Genomic DNA, 23,894 nt, shown 5'->3' on the forward strand with positions numbered 1-23,894 from the left:
GAGATGAGAGATTATTTGGCATCGATTTGATTAATTCGTAATTCAGTCAATTCGAATGAATATCATCATTAAATGATAGATATATGAATAATACAATATGAAAAGATGCAAATGGATAAATGAGATTAGATTTGATTAGATCATCTTATCATTCATAATTAATACTATAAATTGAACAAACTACCCAGGCAACAATAACAATGTTTGTTATTTTTAGGAAAACCCCCAGATTCGTGATAATTTCACTATTTGAAGAGAATTTGCTATTTGATATTAATATACTCAACACATCGATTCTATACTAATAACTGCTTTTAGTCAATCTCACACTATCAAAGTTTGGAAATTAAAATTAGCAAAATAAGACTGACTTATATATCAATCAATTTAGCATAATGTATGTAATCTATTGGTATACTATGAGTTTTGAATGTCCATGAATCGAACATTTCATATTTTAAAATTAATTAAAAAACATTATATTTTTGAATTGGAACTTTCACAGCAATCATCTAACGAAAGATTTCTTTAATCACACATTCTTTATTAAATCAAAAAAGTAAATTAAAATATCATAGAAGATAAAACAGTTGGAAAGGATGAAATTAAGATAAACCAGCTTTAAACAAACAAGCTATTCTATTTTGTATCATTATTCATACAAATGCTAAAAGCATTTTGAGTAATGATTAAAAATCTATGTTTTTTCAATATCTGACAAGTCATCATGGAATATATCATAATGATCTAATATGTAGAACCACAAAAGCAATACAGGAACAAGGAAAATCAAGGACCAGAAAACCATAGCAGATGCAACATTCGCTCCAATACCAACTGAGTTAGCGAGAATGAATCCTGCATTAGCAGCCGGCAACATGGATAAAACAAGGCATTGTCTTGCTATTCTGTTGGGGAATTTGAAAACATATGACCAAAGGAAGGAGAAACCTGGAAATATGAAGAAACGTACAACAAGACATGATAGCAGTTGGAACCAGTGGCAGGAAATAAGGGATTTCTGCTGAAGGAATCTTCCAATACCAAGAAGAGCAAATAATGTAATGCCATCGCCAACGTAATCAGATAGTTTCTTGAAAAATGGAGGGAATGGAATACCGATTGCTGACCAAATTATACCTATAATATTACCAACAACAAGAGGTGTTTTAACGGCAGTCCAAAATGCCATTACAACATCTTTCCATGTAAGTTTTTGCAACTTAACATCTGCATTTTTGCCACCTTCCAATTGTTGCTTTTTGAACAATTCTTCTTTTTCTTTTTTGATCTTCCAGAGTTGTGAGTTAATAATGAACAATGGAACGAGTAATATGTAATGGCAAAACGATGAAATGGCTGGAATTTGGTTGTAGTTATTTCCCCAAATTGAAGTGAAAATAGGCAAACCAAGAATGATATAGTTAATATAACAGCTAGAAATAACAGTCGAAAGATAAGTATACAATCTATCATCGAATTTAAAGAAAAATATTACTAATAGAACAATTTGTGAAGAGGCACTTGATAAAAGAGCGTTGTACAAAGGCCTAACTGAGATTTCCTTAAAAGGACGTGAAGCCATGGATCTGAAAAGTAAAAAAGGAAAACAAATTTTTGCTGAAAATGCGTTCATTGCTTTAAAACCATCGGCATCAAAGAGTTGTAACCATGAAAGGATATAACCTATTGCAATAATTAAGATCATTGATACACCTACTTGAATAATATCAACATAAAAGCTCCCTGCCATTTTGAGAAAAATATTTTTTTTGGATTCATCGTTTCTCCTCAAAAATTTGTAAACTGTTCATTCTGAAACTAAAAATTATAATGCCTCCAGAACACTACAGTTAATATTATCCTGAGAGAACGATAACCTTACAAATTCTCACTTTCTGAGTAAAAGCTGGGTAATTGATCTCAATTCCGAAGTTTACATAAATCTTTGGATTTCAGAAAAATATACTTATTGTTTTTTTATACCACATCATTAGTGTTTTGAAGTCTGTACAGTTGTAAATACCAAAATTCTCCTACGATTATCGATTTCCTTATTTTCTCAGCATCAAATCTTTTCGGATCAATTAGAAAACCTGACTGCAGGGGATATGGAGAGACCTTCTCTCATAGTTTAATAGTGCCTATATGGGAATCAACAAATACACATGTTTAATTAGAAATGAATCTGAATTGCAAATTCAGATTAGGATAATAAGCATTTTAATCCGATTTTAGTTGAAACTAATAAATCTATTTCAATCCCATTTGATATTCTGTGTCTGATACTTGTAATTTGAGATTTCAAAACCAAGAAATTTAATAATGGTTCAATTTTGTGAGTCACTAGCTTTCTGGTAAAGAGTATATTTGTGCTTTTTATATATCTTTGTTCTAGGAATGGTTTTTGGTTTTCGTGAAAAAGGTGACATTTCAAAATGAATATGAACATATCTGGACGAGATCGTCCTAAAACACCAGATGAACACATAGGTAGAACTTTCAACCATCCAAGGATTTCAAGAGGTAATTCTTCAGGTGATTATAATCGAAGAGAAAATTCAAGAACTTTAAAAATATCAGGGTTCAACAAAGATACACCTTTAGAGGCTGTTAAAGCATTTGTTGAAGCTTTTGGTCCATCATTTAATTTCCAAAATAATATTCCTAATTTTGGCTCTGTTTCATTTAGTATGTATGATATACGCAATATTATTCAAATTAAAATTAACATTTGTCATCAGAAATCATTTGACACTAAGCTTTACTGCGATTCCGAATTTGAAAAAGTTTCTTATTGCGATTCCATTCTATTACAGCCAAAATTTATGAACCATTCTATAGTTTCTGATCAAATTAAAAACGAATTAATGAGTTATGGTGATATTAGTGCTTGTATTCAATTAATTAATAATTCATTTCTTGTTAGATTTTATGATTGCAGAGTTCCAGCGGCAATCATCGAGAGCGGTCCAAAATTAATAAATTCACATGTTTTTATCCCTTCATACTCAAATATGGATACATTACACCCTTCAGACACAGCAAAACATGTAACTGACTCAATACCTCAATTCTCTAGACCAAAATTACTCGAAATCATTCAAGGAATGAAAAACTTTGCAAAACCAGCTTAATTTCGAATTTTTACTTATACCAATGACTCATAGCCCATTTACTATTAACGTAACTTTAATTTTCGATCAGGAATATCTTTTTTTGATATTTATTTTTTCAATTTTTTGTGATTTATGAAAATTATTTCCTTAATTATTAGATATTTATTGCTTATTTTAACAGACACCAAACAATGGAATAGTTTTCATTTATACAAAGCTATTACTTTTCCTATTTCACAAATTCATTTTAATTATCTTTGTTTTATAAATATTCATTCTCTAATTCAACTTTTTCATCATAATGTTTACTTAAAATTAAAGATTTTCAAGAGTGTCGATCTTCCAAAATTTAAAATTAATAAGAAGATTGGTTTATATCCACCAGCTGAGTGTTACATTGACAGACTTAATTCTATGGTCTTGTGAAGCTTGAAAAAGGTTTATTGTGGAAATGGAAGAATCACCAGATTGAAAATGAACTTATTTCAATAGGCAGCTTTCTTAGCTTGATAAAGCATATGAAAATCACGAATAACGACAGAAGTCACAGCAAAAATGTTCAATAATATTATTCTCCAATGAATTTTCGACATAAAATAATGATAAAAAGAACCCCCTTATGACGTGTTATTTTTAATTTTTGACTCGACCAAAAAAATTTTCTCTTTTGAATTTCACTTCATTTTCTATATGAGCAAAAATAATCAGGCAAATCAAGAAGCGATCAAGTTTGGTAATGAATTTTGCAGTTACCTTGATGAGGGATCTAATTTAAAACCAGCTCAATCTAATCAACTTCATGATAAAATTGAACACAAATACTTATGGAGAGATGATAAAGAATTCAATGCTTTGATATCAAAATTCATGCGTGTTCCTCCTCCGAACTATTATAACAATCCTAAAGTTCAAGAACGCCTTAACAATGTTATTTCTCTTAGTGAAAACATGACTAAAATCATCTCCAAGTACATGCCAACTACCGAATCTAGTAAATGATAATTCTAAGAAGATTCTCAAAATTGTTAAAATAAAAATTGTTCTATTCTTCGATCTTATATGTTTTGAGCATGAGATATCTTATATATAAAGCACTTCATATAAATTACCATCCAATCATTATTTATTATGTTGGATGTTACTTGTTTTCCTTCAATTAAACATATTTACAGATTGTTTTTCTTTTTTTAAAGTATTATCATATTAGATATGGGTGCATATGTTTCGGCCAATTTGTAAAACCTCAAAATTTCGAAAGATTCTTTTGGGGATATGAGTATGATATCAATAAGAGAAGGAATCATATACTACATGCAGACAATACTTCATTGTATAACATTTGTTTTTTCTCAATTCCATCAATGTATCGAATTTCTCACTGAAAATGTTAGCAAGAGAATATCGTTTTCGAAATTAAGATATAGATTTAGGAGTCATCACCACACATTATTTTTAAATTTATCTGTTTCTCACAAATTCCTGAATTTTTGATTTTTTATCAATTTTTGGGTGTGAAAATAATTTAATGGAGCAACTTCCATCCCTAGAGCCATTAAATTACGAAGACTACCAAAAATTAGATACAATATCCATTACAGAATCTCGTACAGTGTACACGTGCATGAACGAAACGACAGGAACAATTTATGCAATGTACGAGTACAACATGATTGATACATCGCCAACAGGTATCGGCAAATTAGCGAGAATGATACAAAGAATGAAGCAAATAGAACATCCAGGTATATTGCCTGTTGTTGGTTACACTTTTGCCGATCCTGAAACTCATCAAAATCCGATTGTTATTTACGAATATCCGGGTGGTGAGAATCTGTCGGCAATTATAGACTCTATTTCTCTAGGTATGAAGAATACAACGATGGATTTCACTACAATAATGAAATTAATTTACGGTATACTTGCAACAATCACATTTTTACATGAAAATAATATAGTCCATGGCGATATTCAGCCATCTAGCATATTTTTAACAGATAATAAAGAACCAAAAATTGCATCGGTCGGAATATTGACTCAAAATCCAAATACGTATCAACAAACACACGATGTGCATACAATGCTTATGCTTTCAGCAGAAATGTTTTCGAAAAACATACCTTTTCTCACAATTCAATCAGATATCTACGCTTTGGCTATGCTAATATATCGTATCTCCGCTCCACCACAAATATTCAAGCGAGATGAGTTTGGCGGCTCTTTTTCAGATTACATTATCAACAATTCAGGTTTACCTCAAAATATCAGAGCTTTTTCTTTCCTTTGTGACTTCATTACGCAAGGTTGGGAGAAGAACCCTGATAATCGACCATTATTACAGACTATTATTCAACCTTTCAAAAGAGATGTTTTATTATATTGTAGGAAGCTCAGAAAAGATGAATTTAATGCATATGCAGAAACTATGGAACAACAACTTACATTATCTACTTCTGGAAATGCAATTCATCCAATAAATACTCGAGAAGGAGTTCAATTTCAGATAAGTTTAATGAGCGTCAAGGATGTCATGAATACGAAGGAAGTACAAGATATATATGCAATTAAAGACCTCGGAAGCAAAGCAAAAGAAAGAGCTGTTTTTATTATTTTGATGCAAGACGCTCTGATGGAAATAACGCCAGAAAGATTCGATAATACCTGCACATGGATACTAAAGAACGTGAATTTCTCTGATCAGTCGCATTTGACAAGTTTTATTAATAATTTGATGATTGCGTGCAAAGTTCGCTTCAAATGCATTGATATTTATTGTAAGATGATCATAGAGTTGCTGAAATACGATACAAACTTCTTAAATACTGCTCAGATAAAAGAATTATATCTGAAAAAGATTTTTACGCAGATGCTGGCTGGAGAACCTTATCCTTCAATGTGTTCCAACGTATGCTTGCTAAGATGCCTCTGTAATGCTGGTGTTTACAAAATTGAAGAAATTATTGAAGGAATTAAAGAATTTTACTACGAAAAGACCCGTCAGAAACGTCTTGTTTGCCTTATATTCTCATGGTTCGCCAAGGAAATTTTCGAAAGAGACCAAAATTTGTTCAAAGATGTGATGGAATTGTTCAGAGTAAATTGCCAAGATGTTTTCTTCCCAGGAGCTTATAGAACTTTCTACGAAAACTTCGAGAAGTTGAAAGCTGATGACTGGAAGCTCTTTAAAGAGAATGTTTCGGCAAATCCAGATAGAAATACGTTACTCGGGTCGATTTTCCATGATGACCTTCAAGAATTCAGCAAGATAGCACAGTCAATGAACTTGGACGAAGGTTATCTTGTTCCTCCAGACACATATGAAATTTGTTGTATCGCAGACGCTTCTCCTTCACTTTATATGTACACGAATGTATACGGATCCAATCAGATATACGAATACATCCGTCCGAAGAAGAAAGTAGGCGCAATTGCGACAAATTACGCAAAAGGACCAATTTGGGACAAAAAACACCGAATGCTGCCATTATTTGCAGCAGCAGGTGGAAAAACATCATTCTTCCGCAGATTCGCCAACAAAGAACTCGATCCTCTCGACGGATCTCTCGGAATGGCGATCACTTTTTACCAGAAGGCCGTTTACGATCTTTTGATACAGAAAAAGTACAATCCAAATATTCCTGATAAGGATGGCCGTCTTCCGATTGTTGTTTCCGCGATTACTAATAATATCTCAATTTTATTAGACCTGTTAAAGCGCGGAATCCTTCCAAACGAGACAGAAATCTTCCAAAGAACAGCTCTCCATGCAGCAGCCGAGTACGGAAACACAGATGCGCTTTATATGTTACTTGACATATCAGGAATCGACGTAAATGCAGGGGATGCGTGGGGAGTAACACCTCTGCATATCGCTGCTGACAATTGCCAGATCGATTCCATCAGATTATTACTGAATACGCCACAAGTTGACGTAAACGCCAGAACTGATGAAGGAAAGACACCTCTGCACATCGCTGTTGAGACTGATTATGATTACATCGTTAAATTCTTTGTTGACGTCCCATCTGTTGATGTAAATGCGAAAACTAAGTCAAACAAGACTCCTTTGCATATAGCAACAAAGAAGAGGAACGTGCAAATCGTACAGTTGCTGCTTTCAAGGACTGACATTTTGCTTGGAATTGCAGATAAAAAAGGAAGAACTCCTTACATGATTGCAGTGGAAAACGAAGACCAGAAACTCATCGAAATATTCGAAGAGTTCGCAAATAAGAGGAAACAACAGGAATCTTGTAAGATTTTCTAATTTATTTTTATAGATTTTTTTTATCTGTTATTTTTGTATAATTATAAACATAATATTTATTACTTTTTCGGAAAATATCAATTGTTTCTCTGTAAGAACATTCATTCTAATTGAAGAAGATATTTGAGTGATTACTTCTTATCAAACGGTTCATAACTCATGATACATGATAAATAACAAAAAATCATTAATATATTGAAAAGCCATAGAGTTTCATGCTTCAAATGCAATTAGATATTAATGCTAGAGATTTTAATGGTTAAACTGCTCTTAATTATGCAACATATAACACTATATCATTACATAAGAAAAAAGATTCCTCCAACATTTCACTACTTATTTACAGGTTGTTCTTAATCTTGTTGGATGTATACGTAAAAACAGTTGCTATGCATCTTATTTATCTCCTGTTTGATAAATAATGAAAAGGTTCGATTTCATATAAAGAACTAAAACCTTTACTATGTTCACAATAATGAAACCTTTCTATGACTCTCAATCAAGTTGAATAAGTATAAATTTAGTTAGAATCGGGATTGTAATATGAAGAACACAATAAAACGCAAGTTAATTCATTATTCATAATTCAATTAACATTTTCCAATGATTTTTCTTGATGAAATACATTCCTTAGAGATAGTGTGATCTATATTCAGAAGAGCTCAATTAATGTAAATGATAAAAATAAAAATTCAAAACGAACACAATTTGTAAAAAAAAATTAGCATTCTTTGATGCAAAGTTGCTTCCAGGAACGTGTTTTATATTTTTGGAGGCATGAAATGTATGGGCATGCAAGAATACTTTGCGAGAAAGGAATTCAAGAGAAATCAAACAACTTGATTTTGTTTTTATGGCACGGCCTGAGTCTTGCAAAGCTTGGGATGTTTAAAGAGAGTCTTGAAGAGATAGAACATCTCAAAGTCAGAAAAGATTTGATATTAGTATACAAGACATCGTTATATTTCCTCGAATGGGTCAAAGATCCAGAGGAAAACGAGAAATTAGATAAATTACGACAAGAAATTTTTGAAAATGTAACTGACAAGAACAATTTCTCTACAGCACATTCAGCTCAAATCGCTTGGCTTTTCGGTGATATCAAGCTTGCTCGCCAAATCATCCGTACAATCACACCAACACCATTCTCAAGATCCATTTCTGCATGGATTACATACTCAGAAGGCAAAATTCAAGAAGCTTATAATGATTTTTGCGATCAGTTAAATGATCCACTTCGTGCTTACGATGTCATTCCATTATACGGAAAGGCAACATGCCTTGCAGCTCTTGGAAAAAATGCTGAAGCATTCCAAGTTCAATCTCAAATTCTTTCCAAATATAATTTCCCAGAAATTGCTTGTGAACGTTCACGCATACACCAAATTCTTAACAACTGGGATCTATCACTCAATATCTTATCAGAAGTTCAAGATCAATTAATTTCTAAATTCGAATATCATTATGTCGAAGTTTTATCATTAATTCTCGGAAAAGGAGATTACGTATCTGCTGAAACAGCAACACAGAACTTACTCGAGGTCTGCGGAACCGTAGAAGGCAAGAATTGGAAACTTTTACAAAATGTTGCACTTTGTCTTTCAACATTACACAGCCAAAGATTCCCATTCATCGATAAAATCATACAAATTGCCAAAATCGCGGCAGAAAACCCATACGCGGACTCAATGTCTCTTGCAATTCTCGGATACTGCCAGTATCTCTCGAGAAACTACGTAATTTCCATTCCAAGCCTTCAGAAAGCCATCGAGAAATCTCCAATGAACCAATTCGCAGCGGATTGCCTTGTTGCTGTGATGACAGAAATCGGAAGATACGGAGAGGCTCAAGACCAGCTCGATATGATGGGAATTGCTGGTCCTATGACATTAGAAGAAGCAGTTCTCCAGACAAAGTTGATCAGAGTAACAAAACACGTCACAGAAAATATCGAATTAATTTTAGATCTCATTGAGAAGAGAATCGATAACAACAATATCTCTAAACACTTATTCGGCGATCAACTATCGATAATTAGCGATACAGAAAAGCCATTACAAAGATTAACTTCATTACGCATAGATACGATCACAGATGCACTTGACGAATTAATATTCTACAATAACTCAATCGCTAACACTATTAGCGATGAAAATACTACACGTCTTATGACAATATTCATGAAATTAGATAAACCAGCGCCAGTTTTCCAGCCAATCAGACTTTTAAGAGGTCTCTTGCTCATGAGAGTCGGAAAGGTCGATGAAGCTGTCTCCGTGTTCCAGAAGATCCTTCTAGGACAATGGGTTTACAGACTTCCATTCGTCATGCTTTACATCGCGTCACTTTTGTATGAAAATGAGGAGTACGAAGAGGCCAAAGGATATTTATATGAAGCAATTGCTGCAGATCCAACATTAACAAATTCATTAGATTATTTGTTAACAAATTTGCGATTAAATGGAAGTAAAGAAAATCCATACTTAGAACTCAAAGAAGCCTCCGAATTCTTCAACAAAGAGACTAGGAGTGTCACACAGTATATGGATTTCTTCAAGATTTGCTTCGATTTCGGTGAATTTAACTTACCTGGCTCAATGATCAAAAAAGCAAACGCATGTTCACAGACAAAATATGAGAAAGCAATGCTTATATCAGCCCAGTCCATCATTTTAGGCTCAAAGTCCATGTTTTCTCGTGCAGAACAATTGATCTCAAAATTAAAGCCACATAAGAGACTCGCTGACCTCGGATATACATCGGAGGCCTTCATAAACCTCAAGTTCCATAACGATAGAAAGGCTTATATCCAGACTTATCAAGATTTGAACACTAATTTCCCATCTAGAAGACACCAAGAGATGCTAGGCGATGCATACAACAAGATTAATGATTATGATAAAGCTGCTAAGGCCTATACAACAGCTTTCGATACAAAAATGCCAGATGTCGGAATTCTCAAGAAACTTGTCACTGTTTTAGTTAATGCCCACAAATTCGATGAAGCAGCCAGCATCCTTATGCAATCAGCTTCATTCCTTCGCGGAAATATCGCTGTTCCTTTGTATTTAATCAAAATTTTGATTACTTTGAAGAGATATCAAGAAGCTCAGTCATGTATCAACTCCACTGTGAAGCTAGTAGTACAAAACCAAGTGGCAACAAACGCCAGAGTCCTAGAACAAAGAGGAATTGTTTGTATGAAATTAAATCAGAGCGAAGAAGCGGAAAACTGCTTCAAACAAGCTCTAGAGAAGTACGAATCCATCCTTCTGAAGGAAGGAACGAACAAATACGCAGTTTCCCTCAAAATGTCCGCATCAAACGTTTGTGTCATGCTTGGCGAGAACATTGAGAAGATAAACCGCGACAGAGCACTTTCCTTCTACCAAAAAGCCCTTACAATCGATGATTCGAACCACGATGCAGTTGCTCATCTTTTTAATCTGTACAAAGTGAGATTTGATCAGCAGAGATGCCTCGCAGTATGTTACGAATACCTTGAGAAGTATCCTAAGAACGAAACAGTCGTTCTTTTGATGTCTTCGGCAGAATCTCGCGATTACGCCAAAGCAATCAAATATATTGAAGGATTGATCGAGGAAAGGCCGAGATATTACAAGACATTTGTCAGACTGGTCGAAGTTTGTGCCAGAGCCGGAGTTTTGTCGATTGCCAAACAAAGAATTGACAAATATCCAGACGATAACTCTCCAGGCATGTCATTTGTTCGTGGCTTGTACTATATGTATATCAGCCAGGCCCAGGAATCGATCAAATACTTCGAGAGAGCGATGCAATCGAATCATTGGTGTTTGGCCGCACAGTTAATGCTATTTTCAGTGTACTCCAACCCCGACAAGAAGTTCCTCTGGCTGGAAACAACACCATTGGCCGAGGAAAGCTCTTTGGAGAGTGCATCAAAGATTTTATCTAAGATGAACATCAGCGATAACGAGAGACAACTGTACCACGCACAGCTCCTGGCCGCAACCAATATATATCTCAACGTAAAATCCGCACTTCAGATAGTACAAGACGTATTATCTAAAGAAAGGACGAATATCATGGCCTTGACAGCTGCAGCGAGGTACAACATGAGATTGGGATTAGTTGATGAGGCTGAGAAGTACATTTCCAGTGTATTGGCCGGTGTTCCCTTCCATGAAACAGCTCCTTATTTCGAAGAAAGTTATCTGATGAGGGCAACTTTGGCAAAGAACTCGCCAAATCCGAAATCCGCTCACCAGTTCATTTTCTTGGCACTGGATTTGAACAAGAGCTGCCAGAAGGCGTGGGAAATGAGCGGAAACGTCTATTTCCAAAACAAGATGTACGCTGATGCTGTTACAGCACTGTTAAGAGTGTGGGAATTGTCTGGCCAGACAGATATTGAAGCTGGATACAACTTGGCTTATTCTGCAATGAGAACATCGAAGCCGGAACTCGCTTTGGAGATATCGAGGAAGATCTTGGACATCAACCCTGTCTTCAGAGATGTAAAGACGGCAATTATACAGCCTGCTTACAGACTATTGTACAAATAAAAAAATTTTATTTGATTTTATTTTTATGATAAATTAGAATTCGATGATTTTATTTTGTGTCTAAGAGCGAATTCAAAAAGATAGATTGGAATGAATTTTCTAGGCTTTTAGGATCCCAATGCAATGTTGATTAATAGGCAAGTACTTGAATTCAATCCATGGACATTAAAATCGCCCATGGACTATAATCAAGTCCATGGACATTAAAATCGCCCATGGACTTGCCTAATATATATATAAAAATTGGGATTTCTAAATTATCATTGTTATTAAAGAATTTGAACGATTATAATGGTAGAGGAAAACATTAATACAATGCCATATTCAATTAAAACATGTGTGTGCTATGCCAATACTACATATATATGTGAGTTGATAATGAATACAACATTTAAAATCAGTGCAGAAGTGATGATAAACCATTTTTGATAAGCCAAATATAAAATATAGCAATTCATTATATCTAAACGGTTGCAAATTCAGAATCGAAGATACTTTTTGAATAAATCTTTGGCAAAACCATGTTTTATTGAAATATTAGTTATGTTTTCGCAGGATTCCTGCTAAATAAACGCTAAACTTTGATCAATAAATTTTTTGATACAAAATTCAAGAAATTTTGTCAAAAAAGTGGAAATTGAAGGGATTAAGGCTTCACTAACATGGCAAAAAATATTCAAAATTTTAAAAAAGAAGAAAAATATGCTCTACAATATATATTAATACTAGTCTTTCATTTTCAGAAAAAGCACGTTATAACTCATGTTAGTGGAAGAAGGCTTTTTATGGGTGGGTCAATAAAAATTAATGATAAATATAGCATTGATATACATCATAGAATATATATCTCAAGGGACTTTAATTTTTGTCATGTTAGTGAAGCCTTAAAGTCGTTTATTTTTACAAGTAATTTGATAGAAAACCAAAAATTTTGTTACGGGCGCGACCAATACAAATTTTTTACTATTATTGACAAAATTTATCGCGTCAAAATCGTAGTTTAGCTTGAAAATCCTCCAAAACTAATCATCATGTCTTTCAAGTTTTGTATTATATAACTAGCATATACTCTATCATATAATATTATCAAACACATATGTTAATAAATTAACGATTGTCATTGAATATGAGTGAATCAAACAGTTAATAATTGCTACAACATAAAATAGTATCAACTGAAGAAAGTTTAGCTGTGAATTCTTAAAAATGAAGTATTCTGTATCATATTCATTATATCAAATATAATATTGATGAATATATACCTTTGTTCATATAGAATTTATATATAATAAATCGATTCTAGTAAAATGTTTCATTTTCGAATGGTAATCAAAGTATTTTTGGATGAATACGCTTATTATTTCCAAAATTATAATATAATTGTTTGCTGAATAAGCAATTCATTTTAGGTAATATTTATTTTTTTGTAATTGAGATATTTTGGAATAATTACATTAGAATATCTCATGCTTAACTATGAGTGAATTTATTCAAGTTCAAATATAGCTCATATAAATCATTCCATAACTTTGATTTTCATTATAATTTTTAAGCATTTGAAGCATTATCACAATATAAACCAGTTTTGATGTAAAATATTTATCTGTTTGTATATTGTTACACAATAAAAAAAGATTTTTGTGGGAAATGGATTACATTATACTTAAATGAATAAATTTATATTGAATAATTGCATTATACTTATATAATAATCAATAATCAATTTTTATATAATCTTCAGACTTCTCCATCAAGATAGAACATGATATTATGGAGTATGCTCTGATGAATGGTATACATAGAAGTCCCAGATAATGATTTTTCTAAAAAAGGCGTTAATTTTGGTAAAATTTAATTATTTTTTTTATTTCTAATGAAATTCTTCCTCGAAAATACCATAAAAATAAAGAATAATACCTTATATAAGAATATTATTTTTTCGCACAATGTGAAATAAGGAGTTCAACTATTTCTTCATGATGAAACAATGCTGCAATATGAAGTGCGGTTTCTCCATCGTTATCTTTTTCATTGATATTAGCACCATGTGAAATAAGAAATTCAGCGGTTTCTTTACTATTATTCCGTGCTGCAATATAAAGTGCGGTTTCTCCATCGTTATTTTTTTCATTGATATTAGCACCATGTGAAAGAAAATATTCCAAAAGGGATGGAATATTAAGAATTGGTGAATAAACAAAACATTTGTTTATATCCTTAGTTTGATCGAAATAAACTAAATAGGATTCAAGATTATTGAAAACTCCACAATCTTCTAAATCGATCTCTATATTGTATTCATTCATCAAGAATGTAACAAAATCAATGTTATGTGAAATAATTGCATAAGCCATGCAACCATCATCTGGTGTTTGATATTTCAAACATTCACTCATGATCTCTTTGTTTCTTCCTAAAAATGAAAATCTGAGGCATTTTTGAGTTATTTCTGAGCTGAATTTCGTTCTTAATAACTTGAAACAATCAACAGCTCCATGGTATCAACATAATTCAAGTAATGAATATCCATTCTTAGAATATGGATATAATTTGCTTTCAAGTGTTTGATTTTTATCAAATCCATCTATTTCAGTGAAGTATATGAATCTTTCTAAGTCATTATTCATAATTGCTCTGTAAATTGTATTTTCTGTATGAATATCGAGATTTTCTGAATGATCTTCTTCAAAATCGGCAGATTTGTCTAATTTAATTCCATATTCTTTATAAAACAGGACGTTTGGAAGATAAGTGAGATTGTTGACTTCTTCCACATGATATTCATCATATATGAGTTTGGCAAGGAATAAATATGACTTTGCATAGCGATTGTTGTACCGAATGATATTTAAAATATCGTTCATAATTATTTGAGGTGGAAATTTCTTTGAATCAATCAATTCTGTTTTGATCATTTTGTAAATCTTGTTTAATTCTTCTTCCTTTTCCGTTTTTAGCTGATACAATGTAAAATATGAATCGATATAATATTTGTAGATACTTCGCAATTTGTTGTATTTGCTTGGTTGAACGTCTTGGTCCGACATTAATAATTTTTGAAAAAGACACATTTGCATTTAACCATATAAAATACATCTTAAATTTATTATGAGAAAAAATACTATGTTATACATGTGGAAAACAATGACCAAAAAGATTTCGGATATAAATTATGAATTTTGAATAAGTCCATGGATATCAAATGATGCAGTAACAATGGAAAAGCAGATAACAATATAATTTTCATCAAGATACTTGATTTTTTCAAGATTTTTTTTCCAATCATTCTAAATCAATTGATTCTTGGAATAGAGATAAAACAATTTCGTTCAATCACCTCTTTTTCCTTGATATCATGAGGTGTATCAACGAAAAATTGTAAACTGAAAAGCCATTTTTTCTCACTTTTCCTCTCATTTTCGCCTGACATTCTATCCTATTTTTAATTCATTATATAATAACATTATATAATCTTTAATTTGTTGATAGCCTCCCGCCCAACATTTGACGCGGCAAATTAGAAAAGTGCAAAATTTTTATTACCAATTGGAATGTGAGCTTTTTATAGGCAAAGAATGATTTTAGAATCAGGCCATGCTTACAATTGTTTAATAATAGTCGTTGAAATTGAATTCTTGAATTTCAATTTAGTGGCTGAATAGTATTTTCCTTTTATTAGTTCAAGCTCAGGAATAATTTACAATATTATTCACTTTACACCACATGACAATCATAAAAAAAAAACATTGAGGCTATAAGTTTGGTATACATCCTTCACAACATGGATTATATAAGTCAAATTTTTCCAAAAAAATAATCACTGAACAATTTGTATATTGACAATAGACAATATAAGTAATTAACTCTTTGACAAAATATTACAGTCCGGTGGTTTCTCGCGTGTTAAGACCTGGCTGGCGTGTTAACTTTTTGACATAATCGTACTTTGCTATTTTTCCTTATATTATGAACATACATACTAATATAGTACAAATTATTTACAAACTGTTGTTAATTGACGTAACAAAACATTTATTACATGCAATTTAGTCATAAAGAATGGAAATAAATGGGTATTTAGGAAGAATAACACATGATTAGTGTTTATTCCTTGCTTTTTTCACTATGGTTTATCATTACTTATCGAAATAAATATGATAATTCTATTATCATCTATTTTTCTGAATAACGCTTACATATTATGAGCACATAGATAGAATAAGAATGTGATATTATTTAAATCTTCTAATTTCCAGATCCAAAAAATTGGATAATATTATACCAACAAAGTATCAATTAAACGAATTTGAATGTCATTCATTAACGTTTAAGATAATTTGATATAATCCAACAGCCCCAAAACTGTTTTGTCAGATTTTCAATATCTTAATAAAGGGAAAACTAAAATTCTATTAATGATGAGTGATTTTCTAATCCCCAAAAATATTATGTGTTCTAATCCTAATTCAATATAGTCTGCTACATGCACCATTAGATGCTCATGATGGAAAATTTTGACACAATTTTGTAAATTTATGAAATATTATTATTTACAATATTATCAAATATATTTCCAAAAATGATTCCACGAAAATTTTTGCCAAAGTTCTCAATTTTGAATTTATCGTCTTAACACGCCAGCCAGGTCTTAACACGCGAGAAACCACCGGACTGTATTAGCAATGTTGAGCGTTATTTTGTCAAAGACTTAATCAAATAACGCTCGATATTGCTAATATAGTATTTTTAACTTCTTGAAAATGTTTTTTTGCACAAAGTTAACTTATCCTTTTCTATCTATTTATATGCATTATTCAATATATAAACAGGAAGATATTGAAGTATTATTAGAAATTTGATCTAATGATCCAGAAAATTATGAGGAATTATATATGTACAACTGCATTACTAAAGTTCTCAATGTTGTTGAAACAAGTTTAGCTTAGATATGATGATTTGAGTTGATACACTCTTGTCCGAAAGAGATTTTCGTTATGCTTATTCAATTTTGGACGATAGAGTACGATAAACTATTGAAATTCGTTTTTAATCGTCGCTCCAAAAGTAATGCAAATATAAAAGTTTTACATGAGATTATTCATCTAATGTAATAGGCACAAAGAGTCTATTCCAGACATCATATTATTTTATCGCAAAAATGCTTATTTTGAATACAAAGTTTACATGACGATCGACACCGGTTTTGACCCATTCAACAACATCAGATGTCGTACTTCCTCACCCTCAACCCATACAATCTTGCCTCTTCCGGCATTGGCTTTTGCGTAGGTTTATCCGCCATTGGCGCTGGCTGGGGTATCTGGACATGCGGTACTGCCTCATGCGGCACTGCCGGTATATCTGGAAAAATTTCAATGAGAGATATCATGAACCTCATTCTTTGCGAAGTTATTGCTATTTACGGTCTTATTATGGCTATTGTTCTTGAAGGCCGTTGCCCAACACCACCATCTGGTTCATCTCAGCTCGATTACCGTAAATTACACCATGCTGGTTTCTCAGTATTCTTCTCTGGTTTAGTCCAGGGCTGCTGCAGCTTCTCTGCTGGTCTCGCTATTGGCGTTGTCGGCGCTACAATTTCAATTGTTTGCCACCGTGATGCTGATCTCTTCTTCAAATTGCTTATTGTCCAAATTTTCTCAGAACTTATTGGTATTATGGGTCTTCTTGTTTGCCTTCTTACATCTATGAAATCAGATTTCCAGGGCGCTTACGGCTCCGTTAAATTATAATTCAACTATCTTTAACCATAAAATGATCTCTACTTTTAAATATATAAACTAATCTCTTTAAAAATACTGAAAAATATAATATGACCAATTAATTTTTTGATTTTAGGAAATTTGTTTAAGTCTTCAAATAAATATATTAATAACAAAGTTATTTATTCAAATAAAAATATAAATAATATTTGAATGAATAATTTCTATATACAAACAATAACCAATACACAAACTAGGCAGAAAGCTTATTGTTGCTGCTGCTTTTGGTCTTTGGCACTGATCAATGGAGTTTTCTCGTTTTCTTCTTCTTCTGATGCTTCAATTCCCTCACCACTGTTCTGAACTGACATTATAAGGAAGCATGCCACTAACTGAAGACCACTGATAATGATCAATAAAATTATTTTTGATCTTATGCATGGAAAGATAGCTTTGGAGATAGCAGGAACGCATGCTCGATTGTAGGATCTGCAGTTTTGGTCTTTAATCTCTCTTGGTTCAAGGAATCCGCAGCACTTGAATTGTTGGACTAATGATCTGTAAAATGGCTGGGAATGATTCGTGTAAAACTCTTGTTTATACCTATGGAAATATGAATTAGGAGATATAACAAATGGTAGTAATAAGACTACATTAATAAAAATAGCGCCATATATGCCTCTGACAATAATATTTGCAACTATATCCTTTTGATAGAATCTGTATATGATCATGACTATTGACAATAAGAAATTTATGACCATATCGAAAATTTCCCTATACCAAAGAATCATTAAGAAGTGGGACAAATTAGTGCGTCCTAACCAGTCTAAGGTGCTGAAAGAAATGAAAATATCCATTAGTGGAACAGAGGCCTGAATGAAAAGTGCGGCATAGTATTGCTTTCCCATTTCGCTTCCTTGCCTCTAAAAATTCTGAAGATTACAATATAAATTCAGATAGCAAAAATCACGGTCCTAAATATTTCTCCGAATAGCATTTAATAACATCGAAAATGATGAAAACAGAATGGAATATCCTTAATTCAATAAATTTTCTGAAATTACGCAAAATGGAATAAGAATATAGCCTGAACTAATAGGTAAACATAAATACAACACAACAACAATCACACTATTCTAGTTCCCTGATTCTAAAACGATCACCTCTAAAAAAATTCGGGATAATTTTAATGAAAAATCTCAAAATCAGCGGCCATCTCAATAATACACTTACTATATTTTGCTTTTAAGTACAAAATACTTTATAAATTTTGAAAATAAAAATCTAAATTTTATTTCTTTATTCTTGGTGGTGATGTTTTCTTCTCTTCTTCTTTCCTTCCTCTTGAGGAGCAGCCTCTTCCTTCTTTGGCTCCTCTTCTACCTTCTTTTCTTCTTCTACTTTCTTTACTTCCTCAGCAGCTTCACTTGAGCGATGTTTCCTTCTCTTCTTCTTTCCTTCCTCTTGTTCTGGTTCTGGAGTTGGTTCTGGTTGTTTCTGTTCTGGTTCTGGCTGTTTTTCTTCAGCCTTTTCCTCAGAGTGGTGGTGCTTCCTGTGCTTCCTCTTCTTCTCTTCTCCAGCTGGTGTCTGTGGAGTAGATTTGACTGCTGATCCGTCAGCGAAGAAATCAGCTTCGTTGTCGGCGGCTGTCAATGGTTTAGATCTGACTTCTAAGTCAAGTTCTGCGCCTGCGTTAGCTGGATCGTCTGCTTCGAGTTTTCTGGTCTTCTTGACTGCTTCGACCATTGCATCGAAGTTTGGCTGTGGCTTCTTTCCTTCGTGGACTTTTTCTGCTCTTACTTCGAGCATTTCCTTCATTAAGCGGCCAAGGTGTCCTCCTCTCAAGTCTTCACCGAATGCATCCATTCTGGCAGCGATGGAGATCTTGTTTGCGAGAGATCTGGCAGCACGGCCTTTGACATTAGCATCGGCTGAGCCAACAGCGCTGGCATTGTAGATTAAACCGTATTTTGGTGTTGGTTTCCTCTTCTTCATTGCGTTGAAAAGTGCTTTTTCTGCACCAAGTAATTGAACTGTAGAAGCTGGAGCCTTTGCGAGGTTTGTGAGTGAGCCGGATGCAGCAATGAGCTGAGCACCGATTCTATCACTGACAAGTTCTGTAAGGTTTGGAGCGATATTATGCATTCTTTCGTGTAAGTATGTTTGGAGGGTCTCGCGGAACTTGGCGATACCGGCAACACGTTCAGCCATTGAAATAATACGAGCATAGTCAGTTTCGTCGATTTCGCGGCCGATTGAGTTATCTGCTGCGTGCTGGATCTTTGAGACGAGATCGTCGTCCTTGAGAAGCTCCTTGAGGGCGTCAACATTGACGTTCTCTCTGTGGCCGACTGCTTGGACGGCATGGGCGTATGTGGCGTGGTCGTCGATTAATGAGGAAAGTTCTGGGAAGTAGACGGAGTACCATTCGCGGAGACGCATGGCGAAGGTATTAAGATCCTTGTCGAGGGTTGTAAGGAGAACAATTGATGAGATAATCATGTTATCATCACCGTGCTGGTTGAATTTAACTTTGGCACGAGAGTAACCGTGGGCAAGACCGAGCTGAGCAAGGTTGACATCTTCTTGCTTGATTGAGTCCATGAAGTTTGTGAAATTAAGGCGAATACCACGAATAATTTCACGAACGTTGTCATTAGCAACGCAGGAGTAGCCGAGTTCACTAGCAATTGTGCCGGCAAGCTTCTGATCAGAAATGCCAAGTGTGATTCCTGAGTATTTAGCTGAAATATTTGGAACGTTTGTTGTTAAGAATGTACGATAGAAATCTGAGAGGGAACCTTCTGTAAGAAGTGTTTGTGTATCAAGAGCTACTTCAGTGGATGGGAAAGGCTGAAAGGCTTCAAGATGAACAATTTTGGCGAAAAGATTGAACTGAATGAATTGCTTCTGGTATTGTGGGCTGTTAACAACGATTTCGTTTAAACCCTTGCAGTCGAAAATAGACAAACCAATAGCGTTTTCGAAAACAACGAAGAATCTCGGCATTTTTGGGTCTTTTTATCGTCTGGCTCTAAAATCTTTGGAGTGTCCTGTTGATAACTCGAAAATTTTGAATACTTCAAAGAAATTTTACTGTAGCAAGTGTATTGAGCATGAGGAAGACTTGATGTTTACTGCTTACTCGCGTTCTAATTTTTGATCATATCATATAGCCATGCAAATTTACTTAATTTATCCATTAAAGGAGATACAAAACTTCACTTTAACTGTTGGCTTACGTAATTTCTTTCAATATCCATACATTCGCCACATTTAATTACATTTTTTATATAATTATCTATTTCATTAGTTGGAATAGACTAGTTTATAAATATGGAGAAATGTGGTTGTGCTGAAGGAGATAATGCGACTCTTTAACAAAAAATATATCTTCATTGAGTTATAAGTTCATTTATCAATCAATTACGGCATGCAATTCTGTAAACACACACCTATTAATATGATTCCTAATAACATTTTCGTATTTACACATTTTATTTATATTTTATATTATTTTGAGATGAATTTTCAATATAAATAGGATGATCACTCGATTTTGAACACAGATAAGTTGAATGTAGACTTACAATAAGAGGTAGGGCAACGATAGGTCAAAAAGGCTTCTCTGATAGATTTCCTTGCCTTTTGGATATGCCATAATATATAGCCTAGCATGATAGGATATGATGTCAAAAGTTAGAACATAACTTAGGATCTTGAGAAAAATGAAAAACAAAAATTACATAAAAAAAGAAAAATTTTATCTACCCAGATTTGCTTTACTTTTACCACTCCCCATGTAATTTCTGGGGAAAACGATAATTCATTTTTTTTATGGATGAATAGATCGTTTTCCTAGAAAGGACCTCATATCTCTGGCTAAAAAGAGTGTCAGATCCTAAATAGATTATTGATCTAGTGTACAAATCCAATAAAAAGCCTATTTTTTTGGCTTTTTTGGTGCTCATTTTTTCGAAGATCTACATGAATATGGGGAAACCATCGGATTTTTTTGGTTAACCCACATCTTCATGTAGTCTGGACTATCTTTCCTCGAAGGACCTCTTTACGGGTGTAAAAACTCATAAAGTTCTCAAAAGATTCATTCTCGATCTCCATGCTGAAAGAATTTACAATAAAAAAGAGATCTGCACATCAAACTACAGCCATAAATGAACTGAACCCCTAAAGCTCAGCTCTTAGTTTATCAAAAACGTCGAAATCCTTCTCATTGCAATCAAATTTTCTCAATAACTCATAAGAAAAATCGAATTTTGATTAAGCCGATGTTATAGGTATCACAAATACTACAAACTTGAGCAATATCGAAATTGCCAGCAAAAGTTTGAAATTGCATTGCTCATATTTGTTTTGTAAACTAAAAATCTGCTTATATTATTCATTAATTTTTTATATATTATTCATATACTTTAATAAAAACAATACTATTTCACCTTAAAAATGAATTTCATAAGTCAATATTATTTTTTTGAAAATGTATCAATTTTCGATTAAAACAACATGAGAATAAAATTTACGCAAAATTATTTTAAAAAATGGTTTTAAAAATTTACAGTTGATTAAGAATAAGATTGGAAGAAGTTTTGAAGTTTAATTTTAAGAAAAAAAATTCGGATATTATTCATGGATCTAAGTAATCTGATATTTGAGTATCGGCACTATGCATAAAACATATATTTATAGTTTTTTTGGATTTTTATGATTTTAAATATATTCAAATTTGGCAATCCAATAGATTTTTAAAAAATAGGTAAATAAAAATAGATTACATATGCAGCAGATTTAGAACATGAAACAAATCTTATAGTGACCCAAAAAAAAATTCATGATCCAAAAAAGAAAAAAATTGGCTAAATGGGAATCAAACCTTGGCATAACGAATCATTATGTAGGATGTTTCCACTACACCGGCAGTTCGAAAAATACCCTTGGTGGTTCTATTTAATAGCTACTCCCAACGATAGGCGGTGTCCCCAGCTTTCGAGAGGTGGTAAAAGTAAAGCAAATCTGGGTAATTTGTTTTTTTGGACCGAATAAGTAATTTTATTGAATTTCAATACGACACATAGATTTTATTATTAGTAATAAATATAATGGTTTACTATTAACAAGGAACCTAAACTAATGAAAATTTGATTTCAAATATTGTATATGATTATCATAGATTACCAAAATATATTGCTATTTATGAGGATATAATATTGATTATTAGTAAATCGTATAAATTTAATAAATATACCATGAATATTGAATGAATTTCTTGATTCATAGGGGTAAAACGCGCTTTTATATGATTTAGACAGAGAATTTATGAGATGTAAATAACACAATAAAGGTTTATATTGAATATTTTCTAAAAATAAATCGAAATTATAAAAAACAATACATTTATTCATTGAAACTACTTGGACAAATATGAAACAAGCATTCAGGCAATACTTTTGAGACTTCAACGCATCTGATAATTTTTATATAACTTCACCTCTTATGCTTAGAGTGGAGGTATTGAGATCGTATAAGTATAGATGAGCTCACATTCAGATATGATGTGTGAACTTCTGTTTTCACTGCAATTTTGAATCAGAATAAACTCAAAACAAGAATAAAATGATATACTCACTCTCTAAATGTGTTCGAGATTTAAAGTTGTATGAATAAAACGATTCATCTTTCGAAGCCTCCCATTTAATGAGAGACTTCGAAAGATGAATGTATTCATGTAGATGAAATACTATATATGACCATGTGTGATACTAAAGATATCAAAATGTTCATTTTTAAGTGCAATAGAAGGGTTATCTCTCGTAAAATCTCAATTTAAGGAAGATTTAGAAAGAACTCCTTTCCTAAGTAGATAGTGTGTGGTTTCTGTCTTTTGGTTGATCAGGAACTATGAAATTAAGTCGGACAGAAAGAAGTTCTTTCCAAAACAGACTCCAAATGAGTTGTTCGAAAAGAACTTCCTTCTGTATATGGATAATTGTAGTTACCGCACTGAAGTATGTGATTGTGATGATGGAGTTCTCGATAAATCTAAAATCGGATTAAGATTAATTGAAAACTCAAGTAATTCTTTGAAATCTTGTGTTGTCTGGCACTATAATAACCAAAGAATGAGAATATTATGTTGAATGATGAGTACGTGTGCTCGGCATTCGCCGAGCGAATTGAGTTTAACGTACTATGAAAAGTGACAAATTTGGGCTTTTTTTCC

General features: G+C 32.8%; 10 protein-coding genes across 10 annotated transcripts, besides 4 other annotated features; 5 read left to right on the top strand and 5 right to left on the bottom strand.

Moving 5' to 3' along the window:
- Positions 1 to 455: 455 nt before the first annotated feature.
- Positions 456 to 496: a mobile genetic element.
- A 201-nt stretch (positions 497 to 697) lies between these two features.
- TVAGG3_0326150 (intracellular auxin transport) lies at positions 698 to 1,753 on the bottom strand (the record flags this gene model as incomplete). Its single annotated transcript, XM_001325903.1, has 1 exon — positions 698 to 1,753. The coding sequence occupies one exon, from the start codon at positions 1,751 to 1,753 to the stop codon at positions 698 to 700; it is 1,056 nt and encodes a 351-aa protein (XP_001325938.1).
- A 685-nt stretch (positions 1,754 to 2,438) lies between these two features.
- TVAGG3_0326160 (uncharacterized protein) lies at positions 2,439 to 3,381 on the top strand (the record flags this gene model as incomplete). The annotated part of the gene is made up of 1 exon (XM_001325904.1): positions 2,439 to 3,137. The coding sequence occupies one exon, from the start codon at positions 2,439 to 2,441 to the stop codon at positions 3,135 to 3,137; it is 699 nt and encodes a 232-aa protein (XP_001325939.1).
- Positions 3,382 to 3,785: 404 nt separating this feature from the next.
- On the top strand, positions 3,786 to 4,350 carry TVAGG3_0326170 (uncharacterized protein; the record flags this gene model as incomplete). The annotated part of the gene is made up of 1 exon (XM_001325905.2): positions 3,810 to 4,118. One exon carries the CDS (start codon positions 3,810 to 3,812, stop codon positions 4,116 to 4,118), a length of 309 nt encoding a protein of 102 aa, XP_001325940.1.
- A 255-nt stretch (positions 4,351 to 4,605) lies between these two features.
- Positions 4,606 to 7,458, top strand: TVAGG3_0326180 (spectrin binding; the record flags this gene model as incomplete). Its single annotated transcript, XM_001325906.1, has 1 exon — positions 4,645 to 7,383. One exon carries the CDS (start codon positions 4,645 to 4,647, stop codon positions 7,381 to 7,383), a length of 2,739 nt encoding a protein of 912 aa, XP_001325941.1.
- A 638-nt stretch (positions 7,459 to 8,096) lies between these two features.
- On the top strand, positions 8,097 to 11,952 carry TVAGG3_0326190 (tetratricopeptide repeat protein 21-like protein family; the record flags this gene model as incomplete). The annotated part of the gene is made up of 1 exon (XM_001325907.1): positions 8,118 to 11,930. One exon carries the CDS (start codon positions 8,118 to 8,120, stop codon positions 11,928 to 11,930), a length of 3,813 nt encoding a protein of 1,270 aa, XP_001325942.1.
- A 629-nt stretch (positions 11,953 to 12,581) lies between these two features.
- Positions 12,582 to 12,814: a mobile genetic element.
- Positions 12,793 to 12,814: a terminal%2Cinverted (terminal inverted repeat of tvBac_56 transposon ID:TVAGG3_0326200).
- Positions 12,815 to 13,861: 1,047 nt separating this feature from the next.
- On the bottom strand, positions 13,862 to 14,326 carry TVAGG3_0326210 (protein ubiquitination; the record flags this gene model as incomplete). Its single annotated transcript, XM_001325908.1, has 1 exon — positions 13,862 to 14,326. The coding sequence occupies one exon, from the start codon at positions 14,324 to 14,326 to the stop codon at positions 13,862 to 13,864; it is 465 nt and encodes a 154-aa protein (XP_001325943.1).
- Positions 14,327 to 14,431: 105 nt separating this feature from the next.
- TVAGG3_0326220 (spectrin binding) lies at positions 14,432 to 14,977 on the bottom strand (the record flags this gene model as incomplete). Its single annotated transcript, XM_001325909.1, has 1 exon — positions 14,432 to 14,977. The coding sequence occupies one exon, from the start codon at positions 14,975 to 14,977 to the stop codon at positions 14,432 to 14,434; it is 546 nt and encodes a 181-aa protein (XP_001325944.1).
- Positions 14,978 to 17,061: 2,084 nt separating this feature from the next.
- On the top strand, positions 17,062 to 17,743 carry TVAGG3_0326230 (ATP hydrolysis coupled proton transport; the record flags this gene model as incomplete). The annotated part of the gene is made up of 1 exon (XM_001325910.2): positions 17,156 to 17,683. The coding sequence occupies one exon, from the start codon at positions 17,156 to 17,158 to the stop codon at positions 17,681 to 17,683; it is 528 nt and encodes a 175-aa protein (XP_001325945.1).
- A 32-nt stretch (positions 17,744 to 17,775) lies between these two features.
- On the bottom strand, positions 17,776 to 18,564 carry TVAGG3_0326240 (uncharacterized protein; the record flags this gene model as incomplete). The annotated part of the gene is made up of 1 exon (XM_001325911.2): positions 17,920 to 18,564. The coding sequence occupies one exon, from the start codon at positions 18,562 to 18,564 to the stop codon at positions 17,920 to 17,922; it is 645 nt and encodes a 214-aa protein (XP_001325946.1).
- A 369-nt stretch (positions 18,565 to 18,933) lies between these two features.
- TVAGG3_0326250 (nucleolar protein 5 nucleolar protein NOP5 NOP58 family) lies at positions 18,934 to 20,677 on the bottom strand (the record flags this gene model as incomplete). The annotated part of the gene is made up of 1 exon (XM_001325912.1): positions 18,956 to 20,665. The coding sequence occupies one exon, from the start codon at positions 20,663 to 20,665 to the stop codon at positions 18,956 to 18,958; it is 1,710 nt and encodes a 569-aa protein (XP_001325947.1).
- Positions 20,678 to 23,814: 3,137 nt separating this feature from the next.
- Positions 23,815 to 23,862: a mobile genetic element.
- Positions 23,863 to 23,894: the final 32 nt, after the last annotated feature.

Source organism: Trichomonas vaginalis, chromosome V (genome assembly GCF_026262505.1).
Source record: "Trichomonas vaginalis G3 chromosome V, whole genome shotgun sequence".
Taxonomy (NCBI): Eukaryota; Parabasalia; order Trichomonadida; family Trichomonadidae; genus Trichomonas; species Trichomonas vaginalis.